Source organism: Geotrypetes seraphini, chromosome 5 (genome assembly GCF_902459505.1).
Source record: "Geotrypetes seraphini chromosome 5, aGeoSer1.1, whole genome shotgun sequence".
Lineage (NCBI taxonomy): Eukaryota > Metazoa > Chordata > Amphibia > Gymnophiona > Dermophiidae > Geotrypetes > Geotrypetes seraphini.
The window spans coordinates 175,357,196-175,383,335 of NC_047088.1; the positions used below are offsets into that span (position 1 = coordinate 175,357,196).

Consider the following 26,140-nt stretch of genomic DNA (forward strand, 5'->3'; position numbering starts at 1 on the left):
ACTGCCCAGATAATTTCTATATTGTAATCCGCCTAGAACCGCAAGGCACAAGCGGAATAGAAATCCGTAATGTAATGTAATATGGTAGAATAATAGCACTTCTACGGATCGGCGGTGCCAGTAATTGGTTGTTATGTGTGTGATATGCACTATTCTATAATGTACACATCAGAGTTACTGTGCATTTAACTGTGAGGAGGTATATATGTGCATGGTGCATGGGCAGGTGCTGTGTGCAACTTATTAAATACTGCATGGGTCACCAACTTGCTCCAGCTACTGCCTTAAGTGGATGTGCCAATGCAGTTCTGAGCTAGTATTCTACAACGACTTGGGCCTTCTCTGAAGCTATTTGAATTGGTGCCACTTGTGCCCTTTTGCAGCACCTACATCTTGGCAGCAAGCTATAGAATTGCCCTATGTGCCTTCTTCAGCTTAGGACAGACCTGGAGCCCCTGGAGCATGGGAGTCCATGGCAATTGCCCTGTTTACACCTCATAATGCTGGCCTTGATTTTTACTTTTGTTGTTATTTCAAATAGTGGCATCCACAAATTACCAGTGGAGAGTTTGCTCTTGTAGGGGTAAGGGGGTGTAAGGGAGGGAAAGGGTTTTAAACACTTATTGGAGTTTTGAGGGTTGTTTCTATTTGTCAATAAGTGGGGGGAGGGGGGTTTGGGTTTTCGAATTTAGTTGTGGACGCTGTCTACCCCAATGGAACACTCGAAGCTTTGTATGACTTTGTTTATTGCATTGTAGAATGTGGCTGTTGCTTCTCTTTGTGTTCTTCATACACCAGGTTTTTTTTTCACTACACAAGTGTTCTACACTGTTCATTGGGGCCCATAAGAATCCAGGGCCCTGTTATGGTTATGTGTGCTCCCTTCTCTTATAGCTGGGAGTGGGGATGAGAGTGTTCTGCCAATTATTTAGTTTGAAAACTGATGATACTCCTTTGCTACTTGGTCAGTTAAAATTATGTTTTCTGTTATTTTATATTGTATGGTTGACCATATTTTTTTATTGTATATTTTTACATCTCATCTATAAAAACGTTTCCACATAAAATATTGTTTCACATCTTTCTCTGTGATTATTGTCCTCTGTTGTCAGCTGTTAACCAGAGAGATCTGCTCATCCCTGCAAAATTAATTTTCGTCACCTTTCCCACAGCTTCATTTGCAGTTGCAGAGTATATGGAATGCCAGATGGAGGCGCTGCTGTCATAAACTGTGCTGGTCTCAGTACAGTGGCTTGACTTCCAGTGTAGCATTGATTCTGTATGTGTTATAATGAATTGCCATGTAAGTATTATGGTTCACAGAAAATCAGCACTAGTCTGGAAGTAAACTGCTGCACCAGTCTTAGCAGAGTTAGTATGTCATTACATGCTAATGAGCTACAAATGGAATTAATTATTCTGTTGCAGGAACTGCACTAAAGACTAGCATGAAACTTTATTTCAGTTCCAGAGGTGACCTGAAGTTTTAGGTTCCTGTTGACGTCTAGAGATGTGAATTCAGTTTGTTATTGTGCCTTAAAAATTTTTGTGTTAATTTGAGTTAAGGCACACAAACTTATGAACTAACACGTTAAGTCAATTAGCACATGATAAAACACTATATAGCATGGGTTACAAAATTCTACTAAAATGAATGTGTGAAATGAACCAAGAAAATTGGGAAAATTTCACAAAAAATTAAAACAGACCAATTTTTTTTTTCTGCTTGCACACACCTATTGACTTCCATGGAATTGAAAATAAAGTTAAAAAAAAGATACTGGATTCACTACTTTTAGCACATTTCCTTTTTTCTTGTGAGATATTTTATTAGCTCCTTGCTGAAGAGATTTCTTGCAACTTGAGCATTAAGAACTGAAATGGTTGATGTATATGCCCCGTGGAAGAATCTGAATTTTATTTTTTGGGGACTTGCTTCTATTTGACAGTCACACAGGACAGGGAGACCTAGCCATTAACCAGCAGCAGTACCTGTAGATGGGATTCAAGATCTGCATATATCAGATTTTTCAGTGGGCTGTAGATTGTGGCAACAGTAGTGAAGTCTGTTGCTACAACAGATGAGTTATAGAGAGAAGAGGATGGGAAAAATCCATGAGTAACTGAATGAAAGCATAATGGGTAATGTGGTTTTTAGTGCTGGCCATGATGATAACAGCTCCGAGCTTGCCAACGCTAAAAGCCGCGCTATGATTTTATAAAAGTGAGGGGGAAGTGATCTCAGGTTTATCATCACTTCTTTGCAACTATCATCTGTGCATATCTCATGCATTTTTTTGTCTCTGCTTCCTCCTCTGGGAGGCCATCCCATATAATCACAATCCTTTCCATTTAAAAATATTTTTAATGTTATTCTCAAATTTACTATTGTGAACCATATAGTTATAGTTTATTTAGATTTGCTATACCACTGTTGCTAACTAGTAGATCACAGCAGTATACAAGTTACAAAATCAATATTAAGTGGTTGAAAGGAATTACAATATCAATAGGAAAGAAAGCAACATTCACACTCATGCAATACTGGGTGGGGGTAAGGGAAGGAATAACAGTGGTTAGTGACCATAGGCAGCAGTACACCAACTTATAGCATATCAGTTCTAAAATGTATTGATTTATTATTTAAAACATCTTACTGTATATACCAGGGATGTCAAATGCCTTTCAATGCAAGTCCACATTGGGAAAAAATACACTAGCTGAGTGATCAGGGTGGATGGGTTCTTCCTTGGATGATGTGACCAACTGGACAGGATACATTTGTGTGACCATGCATAATTTGATGCACAAATGTATAACTTGTGTTTTGGTTAAATTGATTTTAATTAATGGCACTGTGCTGAATTTCAGTGCTGAGCTAGAATAGCTACCTTACTTTAAAGCTAGCTAAGACCCCATTTGATCCTCCTTACACTGACTCAGCACCATATTTGGGGAAATACTGCTCCCTCCCAAAACTCCATCCAAGGGGATTCAAAAGGAAGAAGTAGGGCCACTTTTTCCTGCCCACCTATATGGGGGGTTATCAGGTAGTGCCAGGTCATCATACTGTATGAGTCCATCATGGTTTTACTTCCAGTACTTTAAATTCAGGTACAACCAGGACTGGATCAACCTATCCATGATAATGTGGAGCCATCTAGTGTCTGGATTCCTCTTCACTTTACACATTGGTATCAGTGGGGAAACAGCAGAGCCCCTAAGTCTTCAGTAGTATCCTTGGCCACAGGCTATGTATCTACCAGGAGTTCAATTACAGTCTGTGGAAAAGTTGACAACTCCAGATTACTCTCTCCTAAATAAACCTAGTGGTTCTCAACCCAATCCTCAGGGCACTTCCAACCAGTCAGGTTTTCAGGATATATACAGTGCATATGTATGAGATACATGTACATGTATTGCTTATCTTTGTATGCAGATCTATCTCATGCTTATTCACTATGGATATCCTGAAAACTATGCAACAGAGCTAGTGGGGGCAGGAGTGACTCAGGGTTGCTCCTGCCCCAAAGAGGCTATTAGAATGCTAGGGTTTTACGAAAGTAGGCCTGAGGAGATCCTACAGGTGGAGGGAGGACAAAGTTGGTGGTTGGCTTGGGGGTATGGGTTTTCTGCCAGGGGAGAAGCTGGACTAGGGAGACAGGCTTTCTTTGTTAACACAAAGTGGATGTTGGGCTGGGGGCAGGATTCAGGAGGCTTTGATTTTAAGCCAAAAATGTACTTGCCTTTTCGGCTGAAACTGAAGCATGGCTGAATCCATATTTCAGGTGGGGGTTGACACTGAAACCAAACCCAAAATTTGGTTGACCTCTATCCTCCATCAATAAGTTGAGAGCTTAACTATTTGTTGAGTGAAAAAATATTTTCTCCTATTCATTTTAAAAGCATTATCAAGTAACTTTATGGAGTGTCTCTTTGTTTTTGTACTTTTTGAAAGAGTAAAAAGATGAGGAGACAATGAATACAGGCTCAGCCACACATGGTCGGAGGGATAGATACAGCCCTATACTTTTAAACACACACAAACACATATGCACACACTGCTGCTTCCTGTTCATTTTGTAATAAGCTTATTTCTATAAAAAAACCAAAAACAAAAAACCCCCACACCCTTTTTCAAGGCACACTTGATTGTATATTATTGTGCTGCAAACCCTTCTGCCTCTGGGAGGTGGATCCTGGACCAAAAAAGAAGATAAGAATAAAAACCACAAGATTACACTAGATGTCAGCACTGTGTGCCTGTAGGTACTGAGCACACTTAACCATAGGAGAAAGCTGAGCACCCATGGTGGCAGTTCTATGGATGCCAGTGGGGCCCAAGCACCCCTAGTCCTGGGTGCCAGTGGGCGCTGAGAACTCCTAGACCTGGTGTTGAACAAACTCTTTCATTGTACCCAGGGAGTAGTAATTTGTATTGTTTTTAGCACCACCACTCAGTATGAAATGTTGGTGTCTATGGCCCAGGGCATTTGCTCTGGTTGCAGCCCCTAAAGCGAGCCTTGTTGGGAGGCACACTGCGACTGGCAAGCTTTGGTCCTTGTAGTCACCCGGAACATTAGCAACAGGAAGTTCGTTTTCTGCCGGACTCCATTTTCGCCAAGACACCTGGGTCCGTTGCTGAATCCGCCTCGTCTATGTGCAGTGGGAGATGAAGGAGCGAAAGTTATCGCCATAACAGAGCGTCTCCGCCTGGCCGGTCGGGCAGTGATTGACCATGTCCGGATTTAGCCCTGAGCTCATCGATTACTTGGAAGGGAAGATTTCCTTCGAGGAGTTTGAGAGGCGCAGAGAGGAGCGGAAAGCGCAGGAGAAGGTGAGAGGCGGCCGGCGGCTCCCTCGCGAGCCCCTGATAGTGTTGGGTTTGCTTCTTTCCTAGACTGTTTTTTGAGCTTGTCCTTTATTGCTTTGACTGACATTTTCAATTTTGAGTTAATTATTTCCCTCGCACAGTCCAGCGCCTTATGTTTAATCACATATACCTTGCAGTATCCAGTACTAACTGGGAAATGGAGGCGGACAAAACTATTACTGTATTAGGAAAAACACTCTATCATCATTCTCCTGGTTTATGCATGTGTGTACTGCACTGTGGGCTTTGCAGTGATAATAAAAGATAATAATGTATGTGATACTCTTTAAATTGCTGGCAGATTGTATTTTGTTTTGATCACTGTGTAGTGCAGTGTCTCCCAAACTGCCAGGAGAGATTCCAGAATTTTTCTTTATTTTAAAAAAATTCCCTTCATAAGTATACGCTAAAATAGATGGCATGTACGTCGTGTACGCGAGAATCATATCAATGTTATGAGTGTCTGTGTGCGTAAGATTACAATCGCTGAGACGATCATCATTCTTTGACATGATTGGTCCTTGGAAAACCAAGGCAAGTACAGTAATTTTATTTTTTATGCAGTAGTTATCCTAACTTGAGCAACAAAGCAATCAATGCGCTGTTACCTTTTGATCTTATCTTTGCAAACTTGGATTTTCAGCTCTGACAGAAATTAAATTGAATAAAGAGAACAACTACAGATGGTGGATGATGGAATGCAGGTTGCTTGCAAACTATTGAGCTGCGTTTTGAGTTAATTTGTACTCAAAAACAAGCACATCCATTGCGTTGATTAGCAATTCTATTCTATCTACTTTAGTTTAACCACTGTTACAATTACCCAGTGGTGTAGTAAGTGGGGTGGGGGCAAAGGGGCCGGTCCACCCTGGGCGCCATTTTGGTGGGGGCGCTGGTACCCTTCCTCCTCTTTTCCCACTCTGCCTTTTCCTCCCCTTGCCACATGCCCACCCCCTTCCTTGTACCTCTAGTTGTTCACCACTGCAAGCAAACAAACTTCAGTGTGTTCCTTGCGACCACATCAGCTCTCCTACTGACATCATTTCTGAGTGTCACGCGTAGGAAGCGACATCAGAGGGAGAGCCGCTGGGGTTGCAAGGAGCATGAAGTTGTTTCTTGCGGCAGTGAACAACTAGAGGTATGAGGGAAGGGAGGGGCCGCACGGGCAGCAGGGGAGATCAGGGAAGGGGTGGAGATGAGGGCTGGGAAGGGGCATCTGCCTCGTGTGCCTTTCACCCTCACTATGCCACTGCAATTACCTATACATAGCTTAAAGAACTTTAAATAAAGAACTCTCAAATTTAATTTTTGTTGGTTTTGCAATTTTATCATTTAAACTATAATGTACCATAAAAACTATTTTCTCCATTTAGTGTGCCAGAGCTTAAAAAGTTTGAGAGACACTGGTATAATGTGTTGCTTTGGTTTCTTAGCTCTTAGTTTAAGTTATCCAACCAGTTTGATTTTATTTGATAGATTAGAGAGAGCAGATTATAAAGGGAGAACACAGCACCCCCCCCTTTTTTTAAATAGTTTTGTTGTTTAGTTTATTTTGCTTGATATACTGTTGTTTGGATAATATTTTGTAACACAATTTTTGTTCCTGGGCACTAAGGCCCCGATTTTGCAAAGTGCGTTCCGATTGTAGGCTGTAGGCGTTATAAAAAAAAATGCTCCCCAAGCAGGCCGCCTATATTGAAAGCGCCTCCGGGAGCCTAGGAAGGCCCGCAAGCCCGCCTAAGCTTGCCTAAGGCTAGGCGGTAGCCTTGGCCCTACGCATCACCATAGTAGAGCGTGAAACGCTTACAATGTAGGCCAGCAAAATGCTGGCCAACATGGTAAGTAGACGCAGCCACTATACTTAATCGCGGCAAGAGATCTCCCTGCCGCGATGAGTATAGCGGCCGCAACTATGACCGCCAGTCTTCCCTCTCCCCCCCGGACGATTGTGGCAGGAGGGTGTCCAACCCCTCCTGCCCACAGAACCCATGATTACTGGCAGGAAGCTGCTCAACCCTTCCTGCTGTTAGGCCCCGCTCCCCGAAGATCGTTGGCAGGAGGGTACCCGACCCCTCCTGTTGGACCCCCCCAATGACCCACCCCCATCAAAATGCCCCAGCCCCCCTCCCCGGACCTTTCCCCAGAACCCCCCTCGGGCTTACCCGCAAGTTGGCTGGATGGGTCCTCGCACCGTCCGGCCAGCAGGCCCACCTCCTTCCAAATGAGATGGGCCCACCCCTCCCCTGCCCAATCCACAGGATCCTAGGGCTGGGTATAATGGCTGCGTCTAAACAAACCCGATTCTGTAACTGGCGTCTGCAAAATGGACGTCGGTTACAGAATTGAGTTTAATTTGGGCGGAATTTTGCTAATTGCTCATGCCTAAAAAGTATAGAAAATGTCTTGTATTTCCATAAAACTTTGCTTTTGTGACCAGGATAGTCAAATTTTGCAATTTGCCTATTTAAAATGTAAAAATGCTGAGGTTTCATCTTTTCATTCTTATAAAATCATAAAAAGCAACATATGAATCACAATTAACATGTATTTATATTGAAGTTATACAAAGATGACCACAGAAGATTTAGAAGTGAGTAGTTTTTCATGATTTGCTGTAAGTCACTTTCATGAATTATTTATTTATTTATTCGATTTTTAGCCCGTCCTCCCAAAGGGGCCCAGAACGGGTTACAAAGTACATCCATAATAATCCAGATAGAGCAGAGATGACAGTTTACATAAATTACAATATAGACATGACAATAAAACATATGTACTAAGTAGCATCTGGTGAAATTAAGTGACATAGGTGCATTGACTGGGTGGCATTTCAGGGTGAATGACTTTAAGGCGCTGGGTTAGTAAAGAGGAAGGTCTTCACGGCCTTCCTGAAGTTCCAGAGTCCATCTAGTGATTTGACAGATGGAGGGATTGTGTGCCAAAGTTTGGGTATGAAATGTGAGTAGGAGCGTTTGCGGGCAGTTTCAGTTTTGAGGGAGCGGCCAGAAGGTATGGTCAGTCGTTTTTCTCTTTGGGACCTCAGTGATCGTTTTGGGAAGTAGATTTGTAGTTTAGTTTTCATGTAGTACGGAATCGTTTCATGGAAGGTTTTGAAAGCGAGGAGCAGGGCCTTGAAGGTGCAGCGTTTTTGAATGGGCCTCCAGATGCAGTCTCCCATCATGTTTTCATTATATTGTCCTTGGTAGCAGTGTTCAAAGGCCAGTATATCCTAGTGGAAGTGCTTAACTTAATCCTCTGAATATGCTCCCATGTTCTCCTTGAATGTTCCAAGATGAGCATAAAGAACGTGAACTTTGAGAGACACCCTAGAGCCAATTATACTGTAACTAGTTTTTAAGCCCGTTACATTAACGGGTGCTAGAGTAGATGTCTGTCTATCTTTTTTTTTTTTCTTTGTCTCTCTCCGTGTACGCTGTCTGTCATTCTTTATGTCTGTGTCTTTCCTTGGCCCCCCTGTCTGTCTCTGTCTCCCTGGCCCCCTGCCTGCCTGTATTTCTCTGTTGTGCCATGCCTGCCTGACTCCCTGTGACCCCCTTCCTATGTCCTTAGTGTCCCATCTTATGTCTTTAGTGCCCTCAGTGCCTCCTTCCTATGTCCTTAGTGTCCCATCCTATGTCCTTAGTGCCCCCAGTGCCACCTTCCTATTTCCTTAGTGCCTCCAGTGCCTCCTTCCTGTCCTTAGTGTCTCATCCTATGTCCTCAGTGCCTCCTTCCTATGTCCTTAGTGCCCCTTCCTATGTCCTTAGTGCCCCCAGTGCCACCTTCCTATGTCCTTAGTGTCCCATCCTATGCCCCCAGTGCCTCCTTCCTGTCCTTAGTGTCCCATCCTATGTCCTTAGTGCCTTCAGTGCCTCCTTCCTATGTCCTTAGTGCCCCTTCCTATGTCCTTAGTGCCCCCAGTGCCACCTTCCTATGTCCTTAGTGCCTCCTATGTCTTTATTGCCCTCAGTGCCTCCCCACCCCCAAAGCCAGCCTGCCTGCCTCCCTCCCTCCCCTCCTGTACAGTAGAACCTATCATTTTTCTATCCCTCCCTCCCATTACCCCTGTGTACTAGAACCCTTGAAAGCAGCATGTTTCCATCTCCCCCCCCCACTACCGCCGAAGTGCAGCCGACCCCACTTACCCTCCCATCCGACCCTCCCACTGTGAGACGACCAGAAACCTCCTGGCTCGAGCAGCGACCGCAGCACTCTAAACACGCTGCTTTGCGGCCTTCTACTGCCCGTGATTCCCTCTGCCACGTCACCGGCAGAGCAAATCAGGGCAGGAGAAGGCTGCGAAGCAGCGTGTTTAGAGTGCTGCGGCCGCTGCTAGAGTCAAAAGGTTTGTCGGGACCGTGGGAAGGGAAGGGGGGCGGTGGCAAGGGACTAAGGGAGCCAGCCAGACCTTGGTTGGAGGGTCGGATGGGAAGCTCAACGGGGGATCGGATGCGCCGGGGAGGGAGGGGTATGGGGGGCGAAGACGATGGCACTGGAAAGGCTCTGGACCCGAGCTGGGAGGAAGACTGGCGTTTGCTGAGGCTGCTGCCGCCCGGAGACTGCATTCAGCTGCCCAGGAACCCCGTTGGCCTGCACTGCACACTCTAAAGAGGGGAGGAGAAGGAACGGCGGTGGTGACAGCGGTTTCTTTCGCAGTGAGTGAGGGGGGGGGGAAGCTCCAGAGTGTTCCCTGCCACTGCATTCTAAAATAGAATCCGGCCACGGATCACACATCACAGCGGCAGGGAACACGAAACCCTAAGTGCGCATGCGTTTTATTATATAGGATTCTTCACCAGATTATCAACCAATTCCACATAGTTTTCAGCTTTGTGTTTGCCCAGGAAGCCCTGAACCACTGCAACAAAGCTGTTCCAAGCCACTTTCTCCTTCCTAGCTAGCTTCTTGGAAAATTCCTTACACTCTGTGGTCCGGCGAAGACACAAGTTTGACTTTTGCCTCAGACAGATTAGGAAAGATGTTTTGAAAGTACTTGAAGGCTGCAGCCTCCTTATCTAAAGCTCTGACAAACTGTTTCATTAGGCCCAATTTGATATGCAGTGGTGGCATCGGCACCTTTCAGGGATCAACCAGTGATGTGGTTTCTCTCCACAGAGAACTCAGTCTACCATCCTGTAGAAGAACAAAATGAAATTGTGATAATGAAGACAATAAATTTATTTCACCTTTGACTAATGTGTATGAGATTCGAGCAACATATATGTGATATATTTTCAAATAACATTGAAAATTTTTAAATTTAAAATATTTTTTAAAATTAAACATTCTAAGAAATGTTATAGCAGAAAATTCCGCCATCCTACTGAGAAACAAAATTGTTTTACCTTCCAGAGATTTTTGACAGTTCTCGCTACAGGTATGCCAAAATATGCCTTGTAGGCATCACACATCTTGTCTTGTTAAATTGGCCGCATACATAGTAAATTACATCTGCTGGATGTTTGCTGCTTCTGGATGCCATTTAAAACAATGCAGATATATTACCACTTAGGCAGTTGGAACTGAACTGAGCTGGTGGACTTAAGATCTCTGTAGTTATACTATACTACTATTTATATTGATAGAAAGTTCTATAAAGTTCTTGAAGTTACTCTAAGGCAGTGGTTCCCAACCCTGTCCTGGAGGAACACCAGGCCAATTGGGTTTTCAGGCTAGCCCTAATGAATATGCATGAAGCAAATTTGCATGCCTATCACTTCCATCATATGCAAATCTCTCTCATGCATATTCATTAGGGCTAGCCTGAAAACCCGATTGGCCTGGTGTTCCTCCAGGACAGGGTTGGGAATCACTGCTCTAAGGGACCCTTTTACTAAGGCCTATGGCCAAAATTAGTGCAGCAGGTGCCTACTGCCAATTTTGGTCTGTGGCAATTCAGAAATTACCATTGGTCAAAAAAGCCAGACTTGTAGGTGTGTCTGCCAAGAAGCAGGTTTCTGCCTACCTACGCTGCGGTAACAGTGCCTTTGAAAAGCTCTTACCACTTGCCTTTTCGCAAGCAGTAAAGGCTTCTATGCTAACCCAGTAATAAGAAGCACTGTGCGCCTTTACCACTGCACGCCAGTGCATTGTGGGTATGCGTGCCCACAACACGTCCCTTCCTCTGCATCTCCGTCCACAGCCATATTAAGTCTTACTGTCTGAATTGCCACGCAATAAATCTTTTTTACCACAGCGGCAAGTGTGATGTACCTGCGATATTGTTTGCCCTGTGGGAATACCCAATCATGCTTTAGTAAAAGAGCCCTAAATTTACTCAGCTTGGAATCAATCTGGAATGTTCTGCAAAAAGGGTCCATTTCAAAATATCATTGTCCTGGTCATAAAAGCAAAGTTTGAAAATCATGATGACCATTTTCTATATTTTTGTAGCATAGGCAATCAAGAAAGAACACTTATTACCCAGGAACAACAACTAATCCCCCCCAATAAATTGTTATAAGGTGTATTCCTCCATAGTAGTTTATCTATATTTAAAGATTTTGTAAGTGACTATAAAAGTGCATTGCCAAACCTCACCTTTCCACCCCTTAACCTAAATTGGTCTAAAACTTGTTCATAGTAAATTTATTTGCCATAATTGAGAAGAACAAGGTACAAGCAGTGTGTTTCAATTATACATTTTTTTTACAGAAATTGTAACAAAGCAAATAGGTGCATTCTTTTTAAGAACCCTGGGTTCATAGGTGTTGTCTCTATGTATTCAAAATAGGTGGTTACATAGTATTAAAATTGGAAAGTTTATATATATGGAAGGTGTGAAACATCATTCTAAATATCAAGTACATATGCATCAAATGCTATAAGTACCTTTATTACACATTACATCATATGATAAACAGCAAACACTTTTGGTGAAGCACTTATTGCATTTGAGACACCTGTACTTGGTGTGTTTTCCACAATTTGCTTTTCCACAGTCGGTGTTGGAGGTTTATGTACCAACTCCACAACCTTGCAGAATACGAAAGGGGTTTAGTATGTGAATTTCAGATTTTTATAAGGCAAGTCACACAACGTTTGTACATTGTTCACATGGAAAAATAAAAACAATATTACTAGAAAATAATTTCTTTCACTTAAAAATGTCAAAAGATTACATTACACACAACGTAAGAATATTGGAGAAGTTTGCAAAATGCTTACATCATAAAGTGTGTATATTTTTGACAGTCTTAAAACAAACATTGGTCTTATTTGAATTAAGCCAGATAGTGTGCTCTTTCTGTACCGATTTTAGATATCCTGGTTACAAGAATTTACAGAATCAAACTGTGTTTATTCTCAAAACTTGGAAAGAAAGTTTTTTTTCAGCTAGTATGTGCTGGTATACAGTACCACAAACAGTAAAACAAAAATTAGCCCCAAAATGAAAGAAAATTCTCAAATGCTTAAAAGATACAATCACTGGAGATAGGGTATGCCAAGGAGCATTAGAACAGTTAGAACAGTAGCTTCCACAATTTAACTAAATATTATCTAATATAATATTTATTTATTTATTTCAATTTCTAGCCTGTCCTCCCCAAAGCTCAGGACAGGTTACATCAAGACATTCACAATGCAGACATTATACAAAAGCGGGGGCATGACAGGTTTAGGGAAGTGGGTACGACGGGAGAAAATTATGCAGAGACTAAGGCCCTCTTTTACTAAGGTGCTCTAACCGATTAGCACGCGCTAAACACAAATGCGTGCATGTTAGTAAATGCGCGCTAATCTTAGTAAAAGAGGGGGTAATATTGAGATTGTCATTAAATACAGGGGCACAAAAGCAGGTTACAGAAAGGGGGGGAGCAGTCTGTCAGAGTCTGTTTAGATGAAAAGAATGGTCTTTGCTGCTTGTCGCAGTTCAGCTGAAAGTATGGTCTTCACTGCTCTCCGGAATGTCATAGAAACATAGAATATGACGGCAGATAAGGGCTGTCGGCCCAACAAGTCTGCCCACTCAAGACTAACCCTCCCTCCCTGGGATATCCATCTTCTAAGCATAACTCTGTGGTACCCCTACCTGTTTGTCCCATCGTTTCTTGAAGTCGAGCACGCTACTAGCCTCGACCACCTGGCATGGAAGACTCTTCCATTGATCAATCACCCGCTCGGTTAAGAAGTACTTCCTGGTGTCTTCATGAAATCTTCCCCCCTTGAGTTTCAGCAGATGCCCTCTTGTCGCCATGGGACCCTTTAAAAAAAGATTTCTTCCTCCACCTCAATGCGTCCCGTGATGTATTTGAATGTTTCTATCATGTCCCCCCCTTTCTCTACGCTTCTCGAGAGAATATAAGCGCAGCCTGGTCAGACGTTCTTCATATGGGATGTCCTTAAATCCTGATACCATCCTAGTGGCCATTCTCTGGATCGACTTCATCCTCTTCACATCCTTTTGATAATGCGGCCTCCAAAACTGGACACAGTACTCCAGATGAGGTCTTACCATGGCTCTGTATAGCGGTAGTATGACTTCAGGCTTTCGGCTGATAAAGCTCCTTCTGATGCAACCCAGCATTTGTCTGGCCTTTGCTGAAGCTTTCTCCACCTGATTGGCAGCCTTCATATCATCAATGAGTTCTGAGATCTTATCTGATTAGGCAATTGGTTCCAGAGCTGAGGGATGAAATGACTGTATGAGCGTTTCTGGGCCATTTCCGTTGAGAGGGATATAAATTGTGAAGGAGAACCCTCAGTGTAAAGTTGAAAGCTCTTTAGAGTAGCTCAAATGAGTGACTCTGGTGCTTACAAGAAATAAAGCCAGCAACGCAACGTGGGCCAGCCCCACACCATCATCTGGGCACTCCCATGTTTAAATTAGTGCTCAATGAAATCAATGAAAACAGTGTTCACATAAATATGTGAGGAATGCCAGAGAAAACATAAAACTCACGTGGCATACAATGCCCCAAATGCCAAGCCCGGATACCCAAAAAAAGTTTTAAATTAAAGCAGCTGAATTAAAGTCCACTCAGTCTGTGAACACCGAAGGTCTGTAGCGTCCTTACAGTTCTTGAATCAATGGTTGAAGTCCAGTATCCACATGGTTCAACCCTGCAGGTTTCCGAGCACAAGCTCTTTCCTCAGGAACCAAATACAGGTTAAGCAAGGCAGCAACAGGTCTGAAAATGAACAGGCTGGCAAGGCAAAACTGTTTTCACTAATTGATTAATTTGAGCACGGATTTGCACACGGGAGCGCCCAGATGATGGTGTGCGGCTGGCCCGCGTTGCATTGCTGGCTCTGCTTCTTGTAAGCACCAGTCGCTTGTTTGAACTACTCTTATAACAATGGTAAAACTAAAGTAGTTAGAATAGAATTGCTAATCAATGTGATAGATGTGCTTGTTTTTGAGTGCAAATGAACTCAAAACACGTCTCGATAATCGACAAGCAAACACACATTTCACTATCCGCCATCTGCAGGCATTCTCTTTTTTTCAATTAATTTCTGTCAGAGCTGAAAATCCAAGTTTGTAAAGATAAGACGATCTAAATGGTGACAAAGCCTTGATTGCTTGTTGCTGAAGTTAGGATAACTACTGCATAAAAAATACAAATAAAATTACTTGCCATTAGTTTTCAAGGACCAATCACATCAAAAGATGATTCTTGTCTGGGCAGTCTTATCTTTATGCACACAGACGTTTATAACTTTGCATAAGTGACATACATGTCATCTATTCTAGTGTATACTTATGAAGGGAATTTTTAAAAATAAAGTAAAATTCTGGACTCTCTCGGGGCACACCACTGTGCATGGCACACAGTTTGAGAGAAACCGATTTATACAATCAAAATGGTTTATATATTTTAGACAGATACGTATTCTGTACCTGGGGCAATGAAGTGTTAAGTGACTTGCCCAGAGTCACAAGGAGCTGCAGTGGGAATCAAAGTCATAACTTCACCGCTGCTCTAACCTCTAGGCCAGTCATCAATGTGATATATTCTTCTGATTTATATTTTCTGTGAGGAAAAAACAGCTTGTTCTGTTTTCCCAGTAAGAGATGTGTTGGTGTTCTAAGGACTGGTATGATATTCATAGTGCTGCCTTTTTATATGCTCTGGGGCAGGTAAGGGGGGTCTGACTATTCTGGGGGTAGAGCTATGGCCTCTAAAGTTGGCCTATATGAGTATAGGTGTCTTTTCCCCCTAGAAATAAGCATGGAAGCATTTGAGAACTTTACTAGTACTAGGAATATATTAACAAAGTTGTAATTAACGTTGGTGATCCCTATGTTAAAAGTGGAATTAAAACTGTATTTTTCAACTGTTCATGTCCTTGTACTTTATATTTTTGCTTGATCCAATCAGAATGCAGAGAAAGCAGTGACTGGAGATCCCGAAGACCAATTTACTGCAGAAAATCCTGATGCGCCTTCTACATCAAAGAGACAATCTGGCAAACGCAAGACCTGTAGTGACAGTGAGGGTACTGTAACCAGCACAGCTGCTACCCATCTTAATTTAAATACAAATTCAAGAGATGTTTAACTTAATTCCACCATAAATTTGCTAGAGATGTACCCCTGTTAACTACTCAACAAGTTCAAAAGAGGTGTGGCTGTAGGAATCATTTTCACTGACTGCAATAATTTTACAACAGTCTTGATGTTATGGCATGCAGTTTTGTTATACAAATCCTGGCACAGAAAATTTGCTGCATGTGTTATTTCCAGTGGCGTACCAAGGGGGGGAGGGGCGGTCCGCCCCAGGTGCAGCCTTAGGGGGGATGCACAGCTGGACAGGTCCGGAAAATTCCTGAGCTGCGATGGCACTCAGCGGCATCAGCCCCCCCCCCCTCCGCAACGGCACTCAGCGGCATTGGCACCCCCCCTCCGTGACGGCACTCAGCGGTATCGGCGCCCCCTTCCCACCCCGCGACAGCACTCAAGTTCGTCCTCCTTCTCCCGGCATCAGCAGAAATTCAGATCGCAACAGGTGCTCAGTCAAAAGCTTCCCCTGACTCAGCTTCCTATTTCCGCCCAGGCAGTTCAGTCAGGGGAAGCTTTTGACTAAGCACCTGTTGCCGATCTGAAGTTCTGCTGATGCCGGGAGAAGGAGACCGAACTTGAGTGCTGTCGCAGGGCAGGGGGGCGCCGATGCCACTGAGTGCCATCGCGGGGGGGGGGGGCTTGCCGATCTTGTTGCCAAAATCAGAAAGATGAGAAAGGGAAGAAAATGGACCTGTGGTGGATGGAGAGATTGAGAGAAGGGGCAGATGATGGAAGTGGGGAGAGAGAAGAGGGCAGATGATGTTAGTGGAGAGAAGAGGGCAGATGATGGAAGTGGGGGGAAAGAGAGAGAAGGGGCAGATGATGGAAGTGGAGAGAAGGGGGAGACAGAAGAGGACAGATGATGGAAGTGGGGGGAAAGAGAAAGAAGGGGCAGATGATGGAAGTAGGGAGAAGGGGCAGGTGATGGAAGTGGGGGGGGAAGAGAGAAGGGGCAGATGATGGAAGTGGGGGGGGAAGAGAGAGAAGGGGCAGATGATGGAAGTGGAGAGAAGGGAGAGAGAGAAGAGGGCAGATGATGGAAGGAGGGGATAAATAAAAGGAGGGCACATGATGGGGGGAAAGGATTGAGTAAGGGAACTACTGGAGGGGGTGAGGGGAAAGAGGTGGCGAGCTGTAGGTAGACAGTAAAAAAGGAAATTGACGAGAGGGTAGTAAGAACGTAATCTAGATGGATGCAGAAAATAAATTGAAAAGGAAAATGGAAGAAAGGGATTGCAGAAGAGAGGTGTGGGAGAGGGAAGGAGAGGAGAGAGATGCCAGACCAATGGGGGTGAAAGGAGAGTTGTAAGGGGGAGGCATACAGTTTCTGGAAGGGGCATAGAAGGAGAGAAGATGCCATATAGGGGCAGAGAGATAGCAGACAGTGGATGGAAGGAAGAGAGTAACAAGAAGATGAGGAAAGCAGAAACCAGAGAAGACAAAGGTAGAACAAACATTTTCTATTTATTTATTGCTTTAGGAGACATGTGTCACTGTTTCTGTGGTGTTGCATTGTATGCAGAGTCCAGCTTCTTGCTGGTTCAATTTAACCTTTGTCAGAATTCTATGAGCGTCAGAGCTGTTACCACCGTGGCTAAAATCCACACTATAGTTTTGTAAGAGGGGAAGGGGTTAGTTTGTGATGACATATTCCATACTACGCGAAGGTATTTTCTGTGTTCTGTGTTTTCGAAAGACATGGTTTTCTGTTAGGATTGACGGTGTAGGATTGATCTGTACTAGTCTGACTTGTTTAGTTTTACAATGGGTGTATTGATGTACTGCTTACTGCATATGTAAGATGCTGCCTTTTCCTAGGTACTCATGTGTGACGTGTGGCTTGTTACTAAAAATCATATTTTTTGTACAGATTGGGGGGGTGCCAAAATATGATGGGCCCCGGGTGTCACATATGCTAGGTACGCCACTGGTTATTTCTGTTTCCTTTTGTAATCTGCTTTGCTGTTTTTAACAATGAGAGCATTAAACTAAAACAAATAAGTTATGAACATAGAATAATCAGATGCAGGAGATCTGTGGTTGATTAATCCATTTGTGTTTCTTACGTTGACACTAGGGCACATATCTGCAGTGCAGTTAGTGGTTTGTGTAGTGTCTGGGAAGGGTAGCAGCTGCTGGAAGCTTTTGAGAATGCTATACTGTGTAAGTGTCCTCCCTCCCTCACGATTTTTCCTTCCATTTCGTCCCTGTTTTATTTTGTAATCTTCCCTTTATGATATACCTCTGTCTATGAGTCTTTTTGGTTGCTTTTCATAAAGTGTGTTTATTGTTTCTATTCCTCCCCTCATTTATTGCCTTTTGTACATCAAACAGCAGTAAAATGTAGTCTTAGCATGCCCTTTCCCAAATCTTTCCCAAATGCTATAGGCCATTTTTACTGCAAAGGTAAAATGGTCATGCACTAATTTTGCCATTAGTGTGTAGCAATTAAAACAGATTAGTGCATGAGCTTTTGCTCATGGCTCCTAGTCACACCTTATGGCTCCATGGTTGGTCAGCAGATGCGACCTCCAAATTCAAGCTCAGTAAGTTTCCCTTTTTGTGTTCTTTTCTCTTTGGGGAGGAATTGGACAAGCTAGTTCAGAGTTTGGTGGACTCCAAGGTGCCCGGGATACCAGAGGATAAACCTCACCACTCTGCTAGAAGAGGTCTGGGTCGAGGTCATCTTCGGGAGTTTTGCTGGTATAGATCTGGTTAGGTGTCTTCTGGGGCTTCCTCCCGCATTCGTTTCTTCCAGCGGATCCAGTCTTTTTGGGGTACTCTCCGGGGAGACATGGACCCCTTCTGTCTCTCCTCTGCAGCTTGACCTGCACAATGACGGTGCTTGGGTCCTTCCCCCAGTTCAGGTGGGTATCCATTTACGGGAGTTTTACCAGGGGTGGACCAAGATCAGAACTGATCACTGGAGATGATTTGAGATTGGTATGCTCTCGAGTTTGACCAGCCCTTGCCAGATCTTTTTTTTCTTCCCCTTGTCTAGCCTCTTGGAAGAAGCAGGCATTTTGTCAGACTCTCCAGCAGTGATTCCTGTGCCTCCTTCAGAGATTCACACTGGGAGGTACAACATTAACTTTGTGGTGCCCAAGAAAGAGGGGTCTTTTCGTCAGATTCTAGATCTGAAAGGTGTGAACAGGGCGCTCCAGGTCCCTCCCTTTTGCATAGAGACCCTGAAGTCTGTGATCTTAGCAGTACAGCTCGGGGAATATCTGATTTCTCTTGACCTGATAGAGGCCTATCTTCATATCCCAATTCAGGACTCACTTCAGTGATTCCTTCGCTTTGCAATTTTGGGAAAGCACTATCAATTCTGTGCTTTTCTGTTTTGTCTAGCCAAGGCCCTGCGTACCTTCAAGGTTATGATGGTGGTGGCAGTGGCCTTGTGCAAGGAGGGCATCTTGGTTCATCCTTATCTGAATGCCAGGTACTTGTGACTTGGATTGGCCTCCATGAAGATGGTATATTGGGCTAGATGGACCATTAGTCTAATCCAGTAAGGCTATTCTTATGTCTTTTCAGGAGAGCTCCCAAATCACAGCCCATGTTGTGGAGTTGCTGCAGATGTTGGGCAGGGTGGTCAACCTTTCCAAGAGTCGGTTGACTCCGTCTCAACGCTTAGAGTATCTTGAGGTTCTATTTGACATAAGAACATAAGAAACGCCCTCACCGGATCAGACCGAGGTCCATCTAGTCCGGCGATCCGCACATGCGGCGGCCCATTTAGGTACTCCTTTTTGGAGATCCGGATTTACCGTATCCCTCAATATGATATGCAAGAAGGTGTGCATCCAACTTGCGTTTGAATCCCAGAACAGTAGTCTCCTCCACAACCTCCTCCGGGAGAGCATTCCAAGCACCCACCACGCGCTGTGTGAAACAGAATTTCCTGACATTTGTCTTAAACCTACTGCCACTCAGTTTCAGTCTATGTTCTCTTGTCCGTGTCACATCAGAATATTTCAGTAATGCTTCTTTTTGGTCTATTTTATCAAATCCTTTTAATATTTTAAAAGTCTCTATCAAATCCCCTCTCAGTCTTCTCTTCTCAAGAGTAAACAGCCCCAGCTTCCTGAGTCGATCTTTGTAGGTCAAATTTTCCATTCCTTTGATAAGTTTCGTGGTTCGCCTCTGCACTTTTTCCAGCTCTGGAGAGGGTGTTCCTTCCTGAGACCCAAGTGCAGAAGTTGCAGTCACAGATTCACTCCCTGATGAGTCCCCAGGTGCAGGAGTTTCTTCAGGTATAGGGGTCGATGGCCTCATTGGGGGTGGTCCACTGGGCTTAGGCTCACATGCGCCCCCTTCAGTATGCTCTTCTTTAGTGGTGGTCTCCGCAGGTTCACGAGCTGGACTCTCCGGTTCCTCTTTGGTTCAGAAGGTGAGTCTGGATCAGCCCCAGTGGACAGTGCTTCTTACAGATGCCAGTCTCCTAGGCTGGGGAGCCCAGTGTCTTGGTCATTCAGCTCAGGGCAGCTGGTCATAGGAGGAGGCCTCCTGGTCGATCAGCGTTCTGGAGACCAGGGTCATTCAGTTGGCGTTGACGGCTTTCGAGTTGTTGCTGGAGAGCAAAGCAGTGGCTTATGTAAATCATCAGGGGGGACTCAAGAGTTGTTTGGTAGCACAGGAGATGGCTCTGCTCATTGAGTAGACAGAGGCTCACTTTCTGGACAGCTCAGCTTCCCACATAGCGGGAGTGGACAATGTCCAGGCAGATTTCCTCAGCCGTCATGTTCTGGATTCCAGCAAGAGGTGCCTCAGAATGGAGACCTTTGATCTGATTGTTCGCTTGTGAAGTCACTCAGTGATGGATCTCATGGCCACATGGTTCAACACCAAGGTGCGGCAGTTCTTCAGTCAGTGCAGGGATTGCCAGGCCAAGGGGCTGGATGCTCTGGTGTAGGAGTGGTCAATGAGCAGCCGGTTGTATGTCATTCCTCCTTGGCCTCTGGTGGGTATAGTTCTTCTTTGAGTCATGAGACACACGGGCTGGGTAATCCTGGTGGCTCCGGATTGTCCTAGTCGCTCATGGTACGTAGGTCTGGTTCGTCTGCTCGTGGCAGACCCCCTTCTTCTGCCCCTCTCGAGCGATCTGCTGACTCGGGGTCCCATTCCCATGTTAAATCCAGATCCTGTTTGTCTAATGGCTTGGCTCTTAAAAAGGAACACCTAAGCAAGAAAGATTATCAGATAAAGTGGTCTCTACCCTTTTAAGATCTCGGCGCTTTTCCAAGTCTCAGACTAATGTACGTATTTGGCCACCTTGTCCTCCTTTAGGTGTCTTTTGCATGGTCAACGGTTGTCATCTCTTCCTGATGTGATCATTTTCTTGAGGGTGACGAAGTTGATTTGACCTCTGGTTCACCCTTCAGTTCCAGGTTGGGATCTCGATCTGGTGTTCTCCGTGTTGATTCGTCCTCCATTTGATCTCCTTGGCTCCTGTACTCTGAATGACCTTACTTTGAAGGTGGTTTTTCTTGTAGCCATTTCCTTAGCATGGTGCGTGTCGGAGTTGCAAGTCTTTTCTTGTTGTGCTCCCTTCTTGGAGTTTTCAAAGGAGTGTGTAGTGCTGCAGCCAGTTCTTCCAATCTTCCTAAGGTCGTTTCCCCTTTTTATGTTTTTAGGTAGTCAGGAGGGTACTTTAGAGCAGAGACAGTTGCAAAGGTTGGATGTCCACAGAATTTTCCATCCTTGTTTGAAACAGACTCAGGAGTTTAGGCAGTTGGATCCTCTTTTTATTCGGCGGGCAGTCTTAAGGGGGAAGGTGCTTCTAAGGCTTCGATCGCGTTCTGGATCAAAGAGACTATCGCTTTGGCGTACCCTCTTCAGAAGAAACCAATTCTGGATTTTCTCAAAGCTTATTCCACTTTGGGTCAGGTGGCTTCCTGGGCTGAGTGCTCTCTTGTGTCCCTGGTGGATATCTGTTAGGCTGCAGTTTGGTCTTCTCTGCATTCCTTTGTGCATCACTACCGGGTGGAAATTCAGACACGTTGGGACGCTGTTTTTGGTGAGCTTGTGGCGGCCCTTTGGAGATCCTACCTGCTTTGGTACGTCCCATCCATCTGTGCTGATCTGGAGGGACGATAAAGAAGAAGTTAAGTTCTTACCTGCTAATTTTCTTTCTTTTAGTCCCTCCAGACCTGCATAGAACACACCCTGTGCTTTTTACGTGTGCTTATGTGAAGAGTTGTTTTTTCTCGGTACTGCAATCTTGTGATTTTTCTTCTTTTTGCTTTTTCTTTTTTTGGAGGAGTATAAATAGTGATTGTGGAGCAGCGACATCTGGTTTATCTGGTGTAGCTGACAAACTGTTCTGGTGGGATTAGTTCTGGTTTTCTGTTCAGATCCTTCTGCAACAGTTGTGTTTGTTTTTTCACTGTTCATTGTTTAATGAAATAAAAATACACAAGTTAATATTATAGTTTTAAGTTCCTGCTTGGCTATTTGTCAGACTGATTCTATAAGAGACTGCACAGCCCACTTGTACTGTAAGAATTCAGTGTGTTCTCAGTCTCCACCTGCTGGCAGAGGAGTGTAAACTCATCTGTCTGTGCCGGTCTGAAAGGACTAAAAGAAAGAAAATTAACAGGTAAGAACCTAATTTCTCCTTAAGAGCAATAGATATGTCAAATATTATATACAGATACTTTCTCTTTCCTAGTGGACTCACAGTCTATTTAGAAAATGTTAAGAAACTTTATATTGGTCATAGTGAATTGGGAACTGGCTAAAAAGTGGAGAACAGAGAGTAGGTCTAGCTTCATCTCTGGCTGTATTCAAATCTAGGCCAGAAGCCTACTTTTATGAGGCTTCTTTTAACTCCTCTTCACTTGTAAAGTACCCATGTCTGTTTTAATTATTTCCACCATAAGCCATTCCCTAACCCCGATTTGTTCTGTTTGTCTGTTTTGATTACATTGTAAGCTCTGTCGAACATAAGAACATAAGATTTGCTGCTGCTGGGTCAGACCAGTGGTCCATCGTGCCTAGCAGTCCGCTCACGTGACGGCCCTTAAGTCAAAGACCAGTGCCCTATTTGAGTCTAGCCTTACTTGCGTATGTTCTGTTCCAGTAGGAACTTATACAACTATAGAAATGATTAATAGTAGTTGTAAATGGTTGTAAGTAGTAGTTGTAAATGGTTAGTTTTCTTAGTGGAGAGACGTGAATAATAGATTATTTTAGGGAGCTATTTTGGGACCAGTGCTTTAAATAATCTCAAAAAGGGAACAGTGGGTAAAGTGAATACATTTGCAGATGACACACAATTTTTAAAAGTTAAAAGAAAACCCCAAGAGTTAAGACAAGATTTTGGTGGAAAAGTCTATAAATCTGTACTAGCCACGTGAACAATAAATAAAATATCTTCTCTTTGGAATCATACTGGACATGTGTGATCTTGCCTGGCTACTATTGGGCAGGGACTGGAATTAATGGTCCTTTGGTATAATCCAATATGGCACATCTTATATTGTTATGGTACTAATTAATACGATGGTGGATAAAGATAAGAATATAAGAATTGGTTAAGGAATCTTTACCATAGCTAACGATTTTTAAAATATGCCAGTGATTCCCAAATCTGACCTGACCTCACCTCAGGGACCTGCAGTTGTTCTGATTTTCAGGAGGTCCACTGCAATTTTACATGATACACATTTACCTCTACTGCCTTCATTATATATCCAGGGGGCCATTTTAGAAGCTTTGTGTGGCATCTACCCATGTAAATAGTAGGTTTTCTGAGATTATCACCTACATATTACATTACATTACATTACATTACATTACATTACATTAGGGATTTCTATTCCGCCATTACCTTGCAGTTCAAGGCGGATTACAAAAGAATTATCCAAGATGTATTACAACAAGAACTTACCAAAAAAAAAAAAAAAATGGTCATTTTCAAAAAGAGTAAGAAATGGGTAAGGTTATTTGTTTGGGGTAGTAGGCTTTAGTGAGAGATGGAGTTTGAGACTTGCGGTATTATTTCTTTTTTCAGAGTTTTCTTGAAGAGTATGGTCTTTATTTCTTTTCTAAAAGTCTTGTAGTCAAGGGATGTCATCAGTAGATTGGCGATTTGGTTGTCTAGTTTGGCTGCTTGAGTGGCCAGGAGGCCATCATATAGTTTTTTCCGTTTGACCTCCTTAATTGGGGGGTATGAGAATGGGGTGTGAGTTTTCCTATGTCTGGTTGAGGTGTCGTGGATGAGGCGGTTATTCAGGTAGTTTGGACTGTCTCCGTATAAAGTCTTAAATAGTAGGCAGTAGAATTTAAATTGTATTCTTGCTGGGATCGGAAGCCAGTGCGATTGGAGATATGCTTCTGTAATGTGATCATGTTTCTTTAATGAGTAGATGAATCTTAGTGCTGTGTTTTGTATAGTTTGTAGTTGTTTTGTTATGGTTGTAATAATAATAATAATAACTTTATTTTTGTATACCGCCATACCCAGGGAGTTCTAGGCGGTTCACATCAATTAAACAAAACTTAATAAGAAATTACAATAAACTATATTTACAAGTAATGAAGATATTGGAACAAAAATTAACAAGAAGTTACAATTGATCATAGTTACAATTGATCATAATGAGTAGGTCCTTGGAGTTAGTGAGATGGGGGAGATCAAAAAGAGGGGGGGAGGGGACCGGGAGAGTTGGGCCGTTTGAGGGGGGGAGAGGGAAATGGAAGAGAGGGGATTAGGGATATTGAGCGTGGAATAAATGAGTTTTGAGTATTTTTCGGAAATCAAGGTAGGTGTGGGCCTTGAGCAGAATTTGGGCTAGCCAAGGGTTCTGTTTGGCTGCCTGGAAGGCGAAGGTTTTGTCGAAGAACCTATTGAAGTGGCATAGTTTTAGGGAGGGGAAGGCGAAAAGATTGATTCTGCGGGAGGGCATGGGAGGTAGAGGATATTACAGTAGTTAAGTAGGCCTAGTATTAAGGACTGAACTATGAGCTGGAATTGAGTTTTCTTGAAGAATTTCCGAACTTCTCTTAAGTTTCTCATGACTAAGAATGACTTTTGTATTGTTTTATTGATTTGCGATTGCATGGTGCAGCATCTGTCGATAGTTATTCCTAGCAGTTTTAGGGTGGTTTGTATGGGGTAGTTGATTGTGTTGATTTCAATGTTGGTTATGGTTGGTATTTTGTTGTTTTCTAGGAGGATGAATTTCATTTTATCTGGGTTCAATTTCAGTTTGTGATCTTTCATCCAGGTTGCTATTGATTTTAGTGTTTGGTATATTGTGTTCGTCATGTATGCAATTTACATGTGTAAATGATGCTATTTATGAAGTATGCTATAATATAACACCAGCAGCTTAACTTTATTTTCAAAGTTCAAACTTGCTTGTTACTTACTATTGTTGAGCTCAATAAATATATTTGAATATAAACTTGTCAAAAAACAATTTCCAGTGCAGTCATATTGAAAAATAGCATTGATGTAGACTCAGTTTCCATTATCTTTCTATTTATATTGGGAACTTCTGCATTGGTATACCATATATAGAGTGTACCAAACATAGAAACATGATGGCAGATAAAGACCAAATGACCAATCTAGGCTACCGATCTGCAGTAACCTTTATCTCTTCCTCTCTCTAAGAGATCCCACATGCCTATCCCATGCCTTCTTGAATTCAGACATAGTCTTTGTCTCCACCACGTCTTCCAGGAGACTGTTCCATGCATCTACCATCCTTTCTGTAAAAAAATATTTCCTTAGATTACTCCTGAGTCTATCGCCTCTTAACTTCTTAATATCTCCCCTCTCCCGCCTTTCCTCTAAAGTATACATATTGAAATCTTTAAGTGTCTCTCTGTATGCCTTATGATGAAGACCACGCACCATTTTAGTAGCCTTCCTCTGGACTGACTCCATTCTTTTTTTTATATCTTTTTGAAGGTGCAGTCTCCAGAATTGTACGCAGTACTCTAAATGAGGTCTCACTAGAGTCTTATATAGGGGCATCAATACCTTCTTTTTCCTACTGGCCATATCTCTCCCTATGCACCCTTGCATCATTCTATCTTTCGCCATTGCCTTTTCAACCTGTTTGGCCACCTTAAGATCATTACCTACTATCACACCCAAATCCTACTCTTCTGTCATGCATAGAAGTTCTTCACACCCTAAACTGTACCGTTCCTTTGGGCTTTCATAGTCCAAATGCATGACCTTGCATTACTTAGCATTAAATTTTAGCTGCCAAATTTCAGACCATTCTTCAAGCTTCGCTATGTCTTTCTTCATGTTATTCATACCATCCGAGGTGTCTACTCTATTGCAGATTTTGGTATCATCCACAAAGAGGCAAATCTTACCTGCCCATCCCTTCAGCAATATTGATTATAAAAATGTTAAAAAGAAGAGGCCCAAGAACAGAACCTTGAAGCACACCACTGGTAGCATCCCTTTCCTCAGAGCGATCTCCATTAACTATTACCCTCTGTTGTCTTCCACGCAAAGCTACTAATATTGTCACTGGTCTCCATTTCAAATGAAATAAATTTTATATAGATGCATTTTTATGTAAACTGCCAAAATGCAAGTAGGTATTTCTGGATATACTCTTTTGATATAGAGAGGTACTTATCTCATTGTCATGATGCATAATCCAAACATCTAGGAATTCAAGATCAGAATGGGTGAAATGCATTGTAAACTTTAAATTCAGATCCAAACTATTCAAATACATAGTGAACTCATGTAAACAAATTTCTGTCTTATTTGAAAAACA

General features: G+C 43.1%; 1 protein-coding gene across 4 annotated transcripts in view; it reads left to right on the plus strand.

The window, feature by feature from the left end:
• The first annotated feature begins 4,601 nt into the window (after positions 1-4,601).
• Positions 4,602-26,140, plus strand: part of GTF3C3 (general transcription factor IIIC subunit 3) — a 98,622-nt gene continuing 77,083 nt past the window's right edge. The window contains exons 1-2 of one of the 4 annotated variants that reach the window (XR_004539522.1): positions 4,602-4,837; positions 15,199-15,316. Coding sequence is in view for 2 of the 4 variants with exons in the window: in XM_033945216.1 (XP_033801107.1) it covers positions 4,739-4,837; positions 15,199-15,316 (217 nt within the window). In the remaining 2 variants the exon portion in view is untranslated. Of the gene's footprint in view, positions 4,838-15,198; positions 15,443-26,140 lie in introns of those variants that run through there. The other 3 variants (XM_033945216.1, XM_033945215.1, XM_033945217.1) reach the window with 3 other exon arrangements.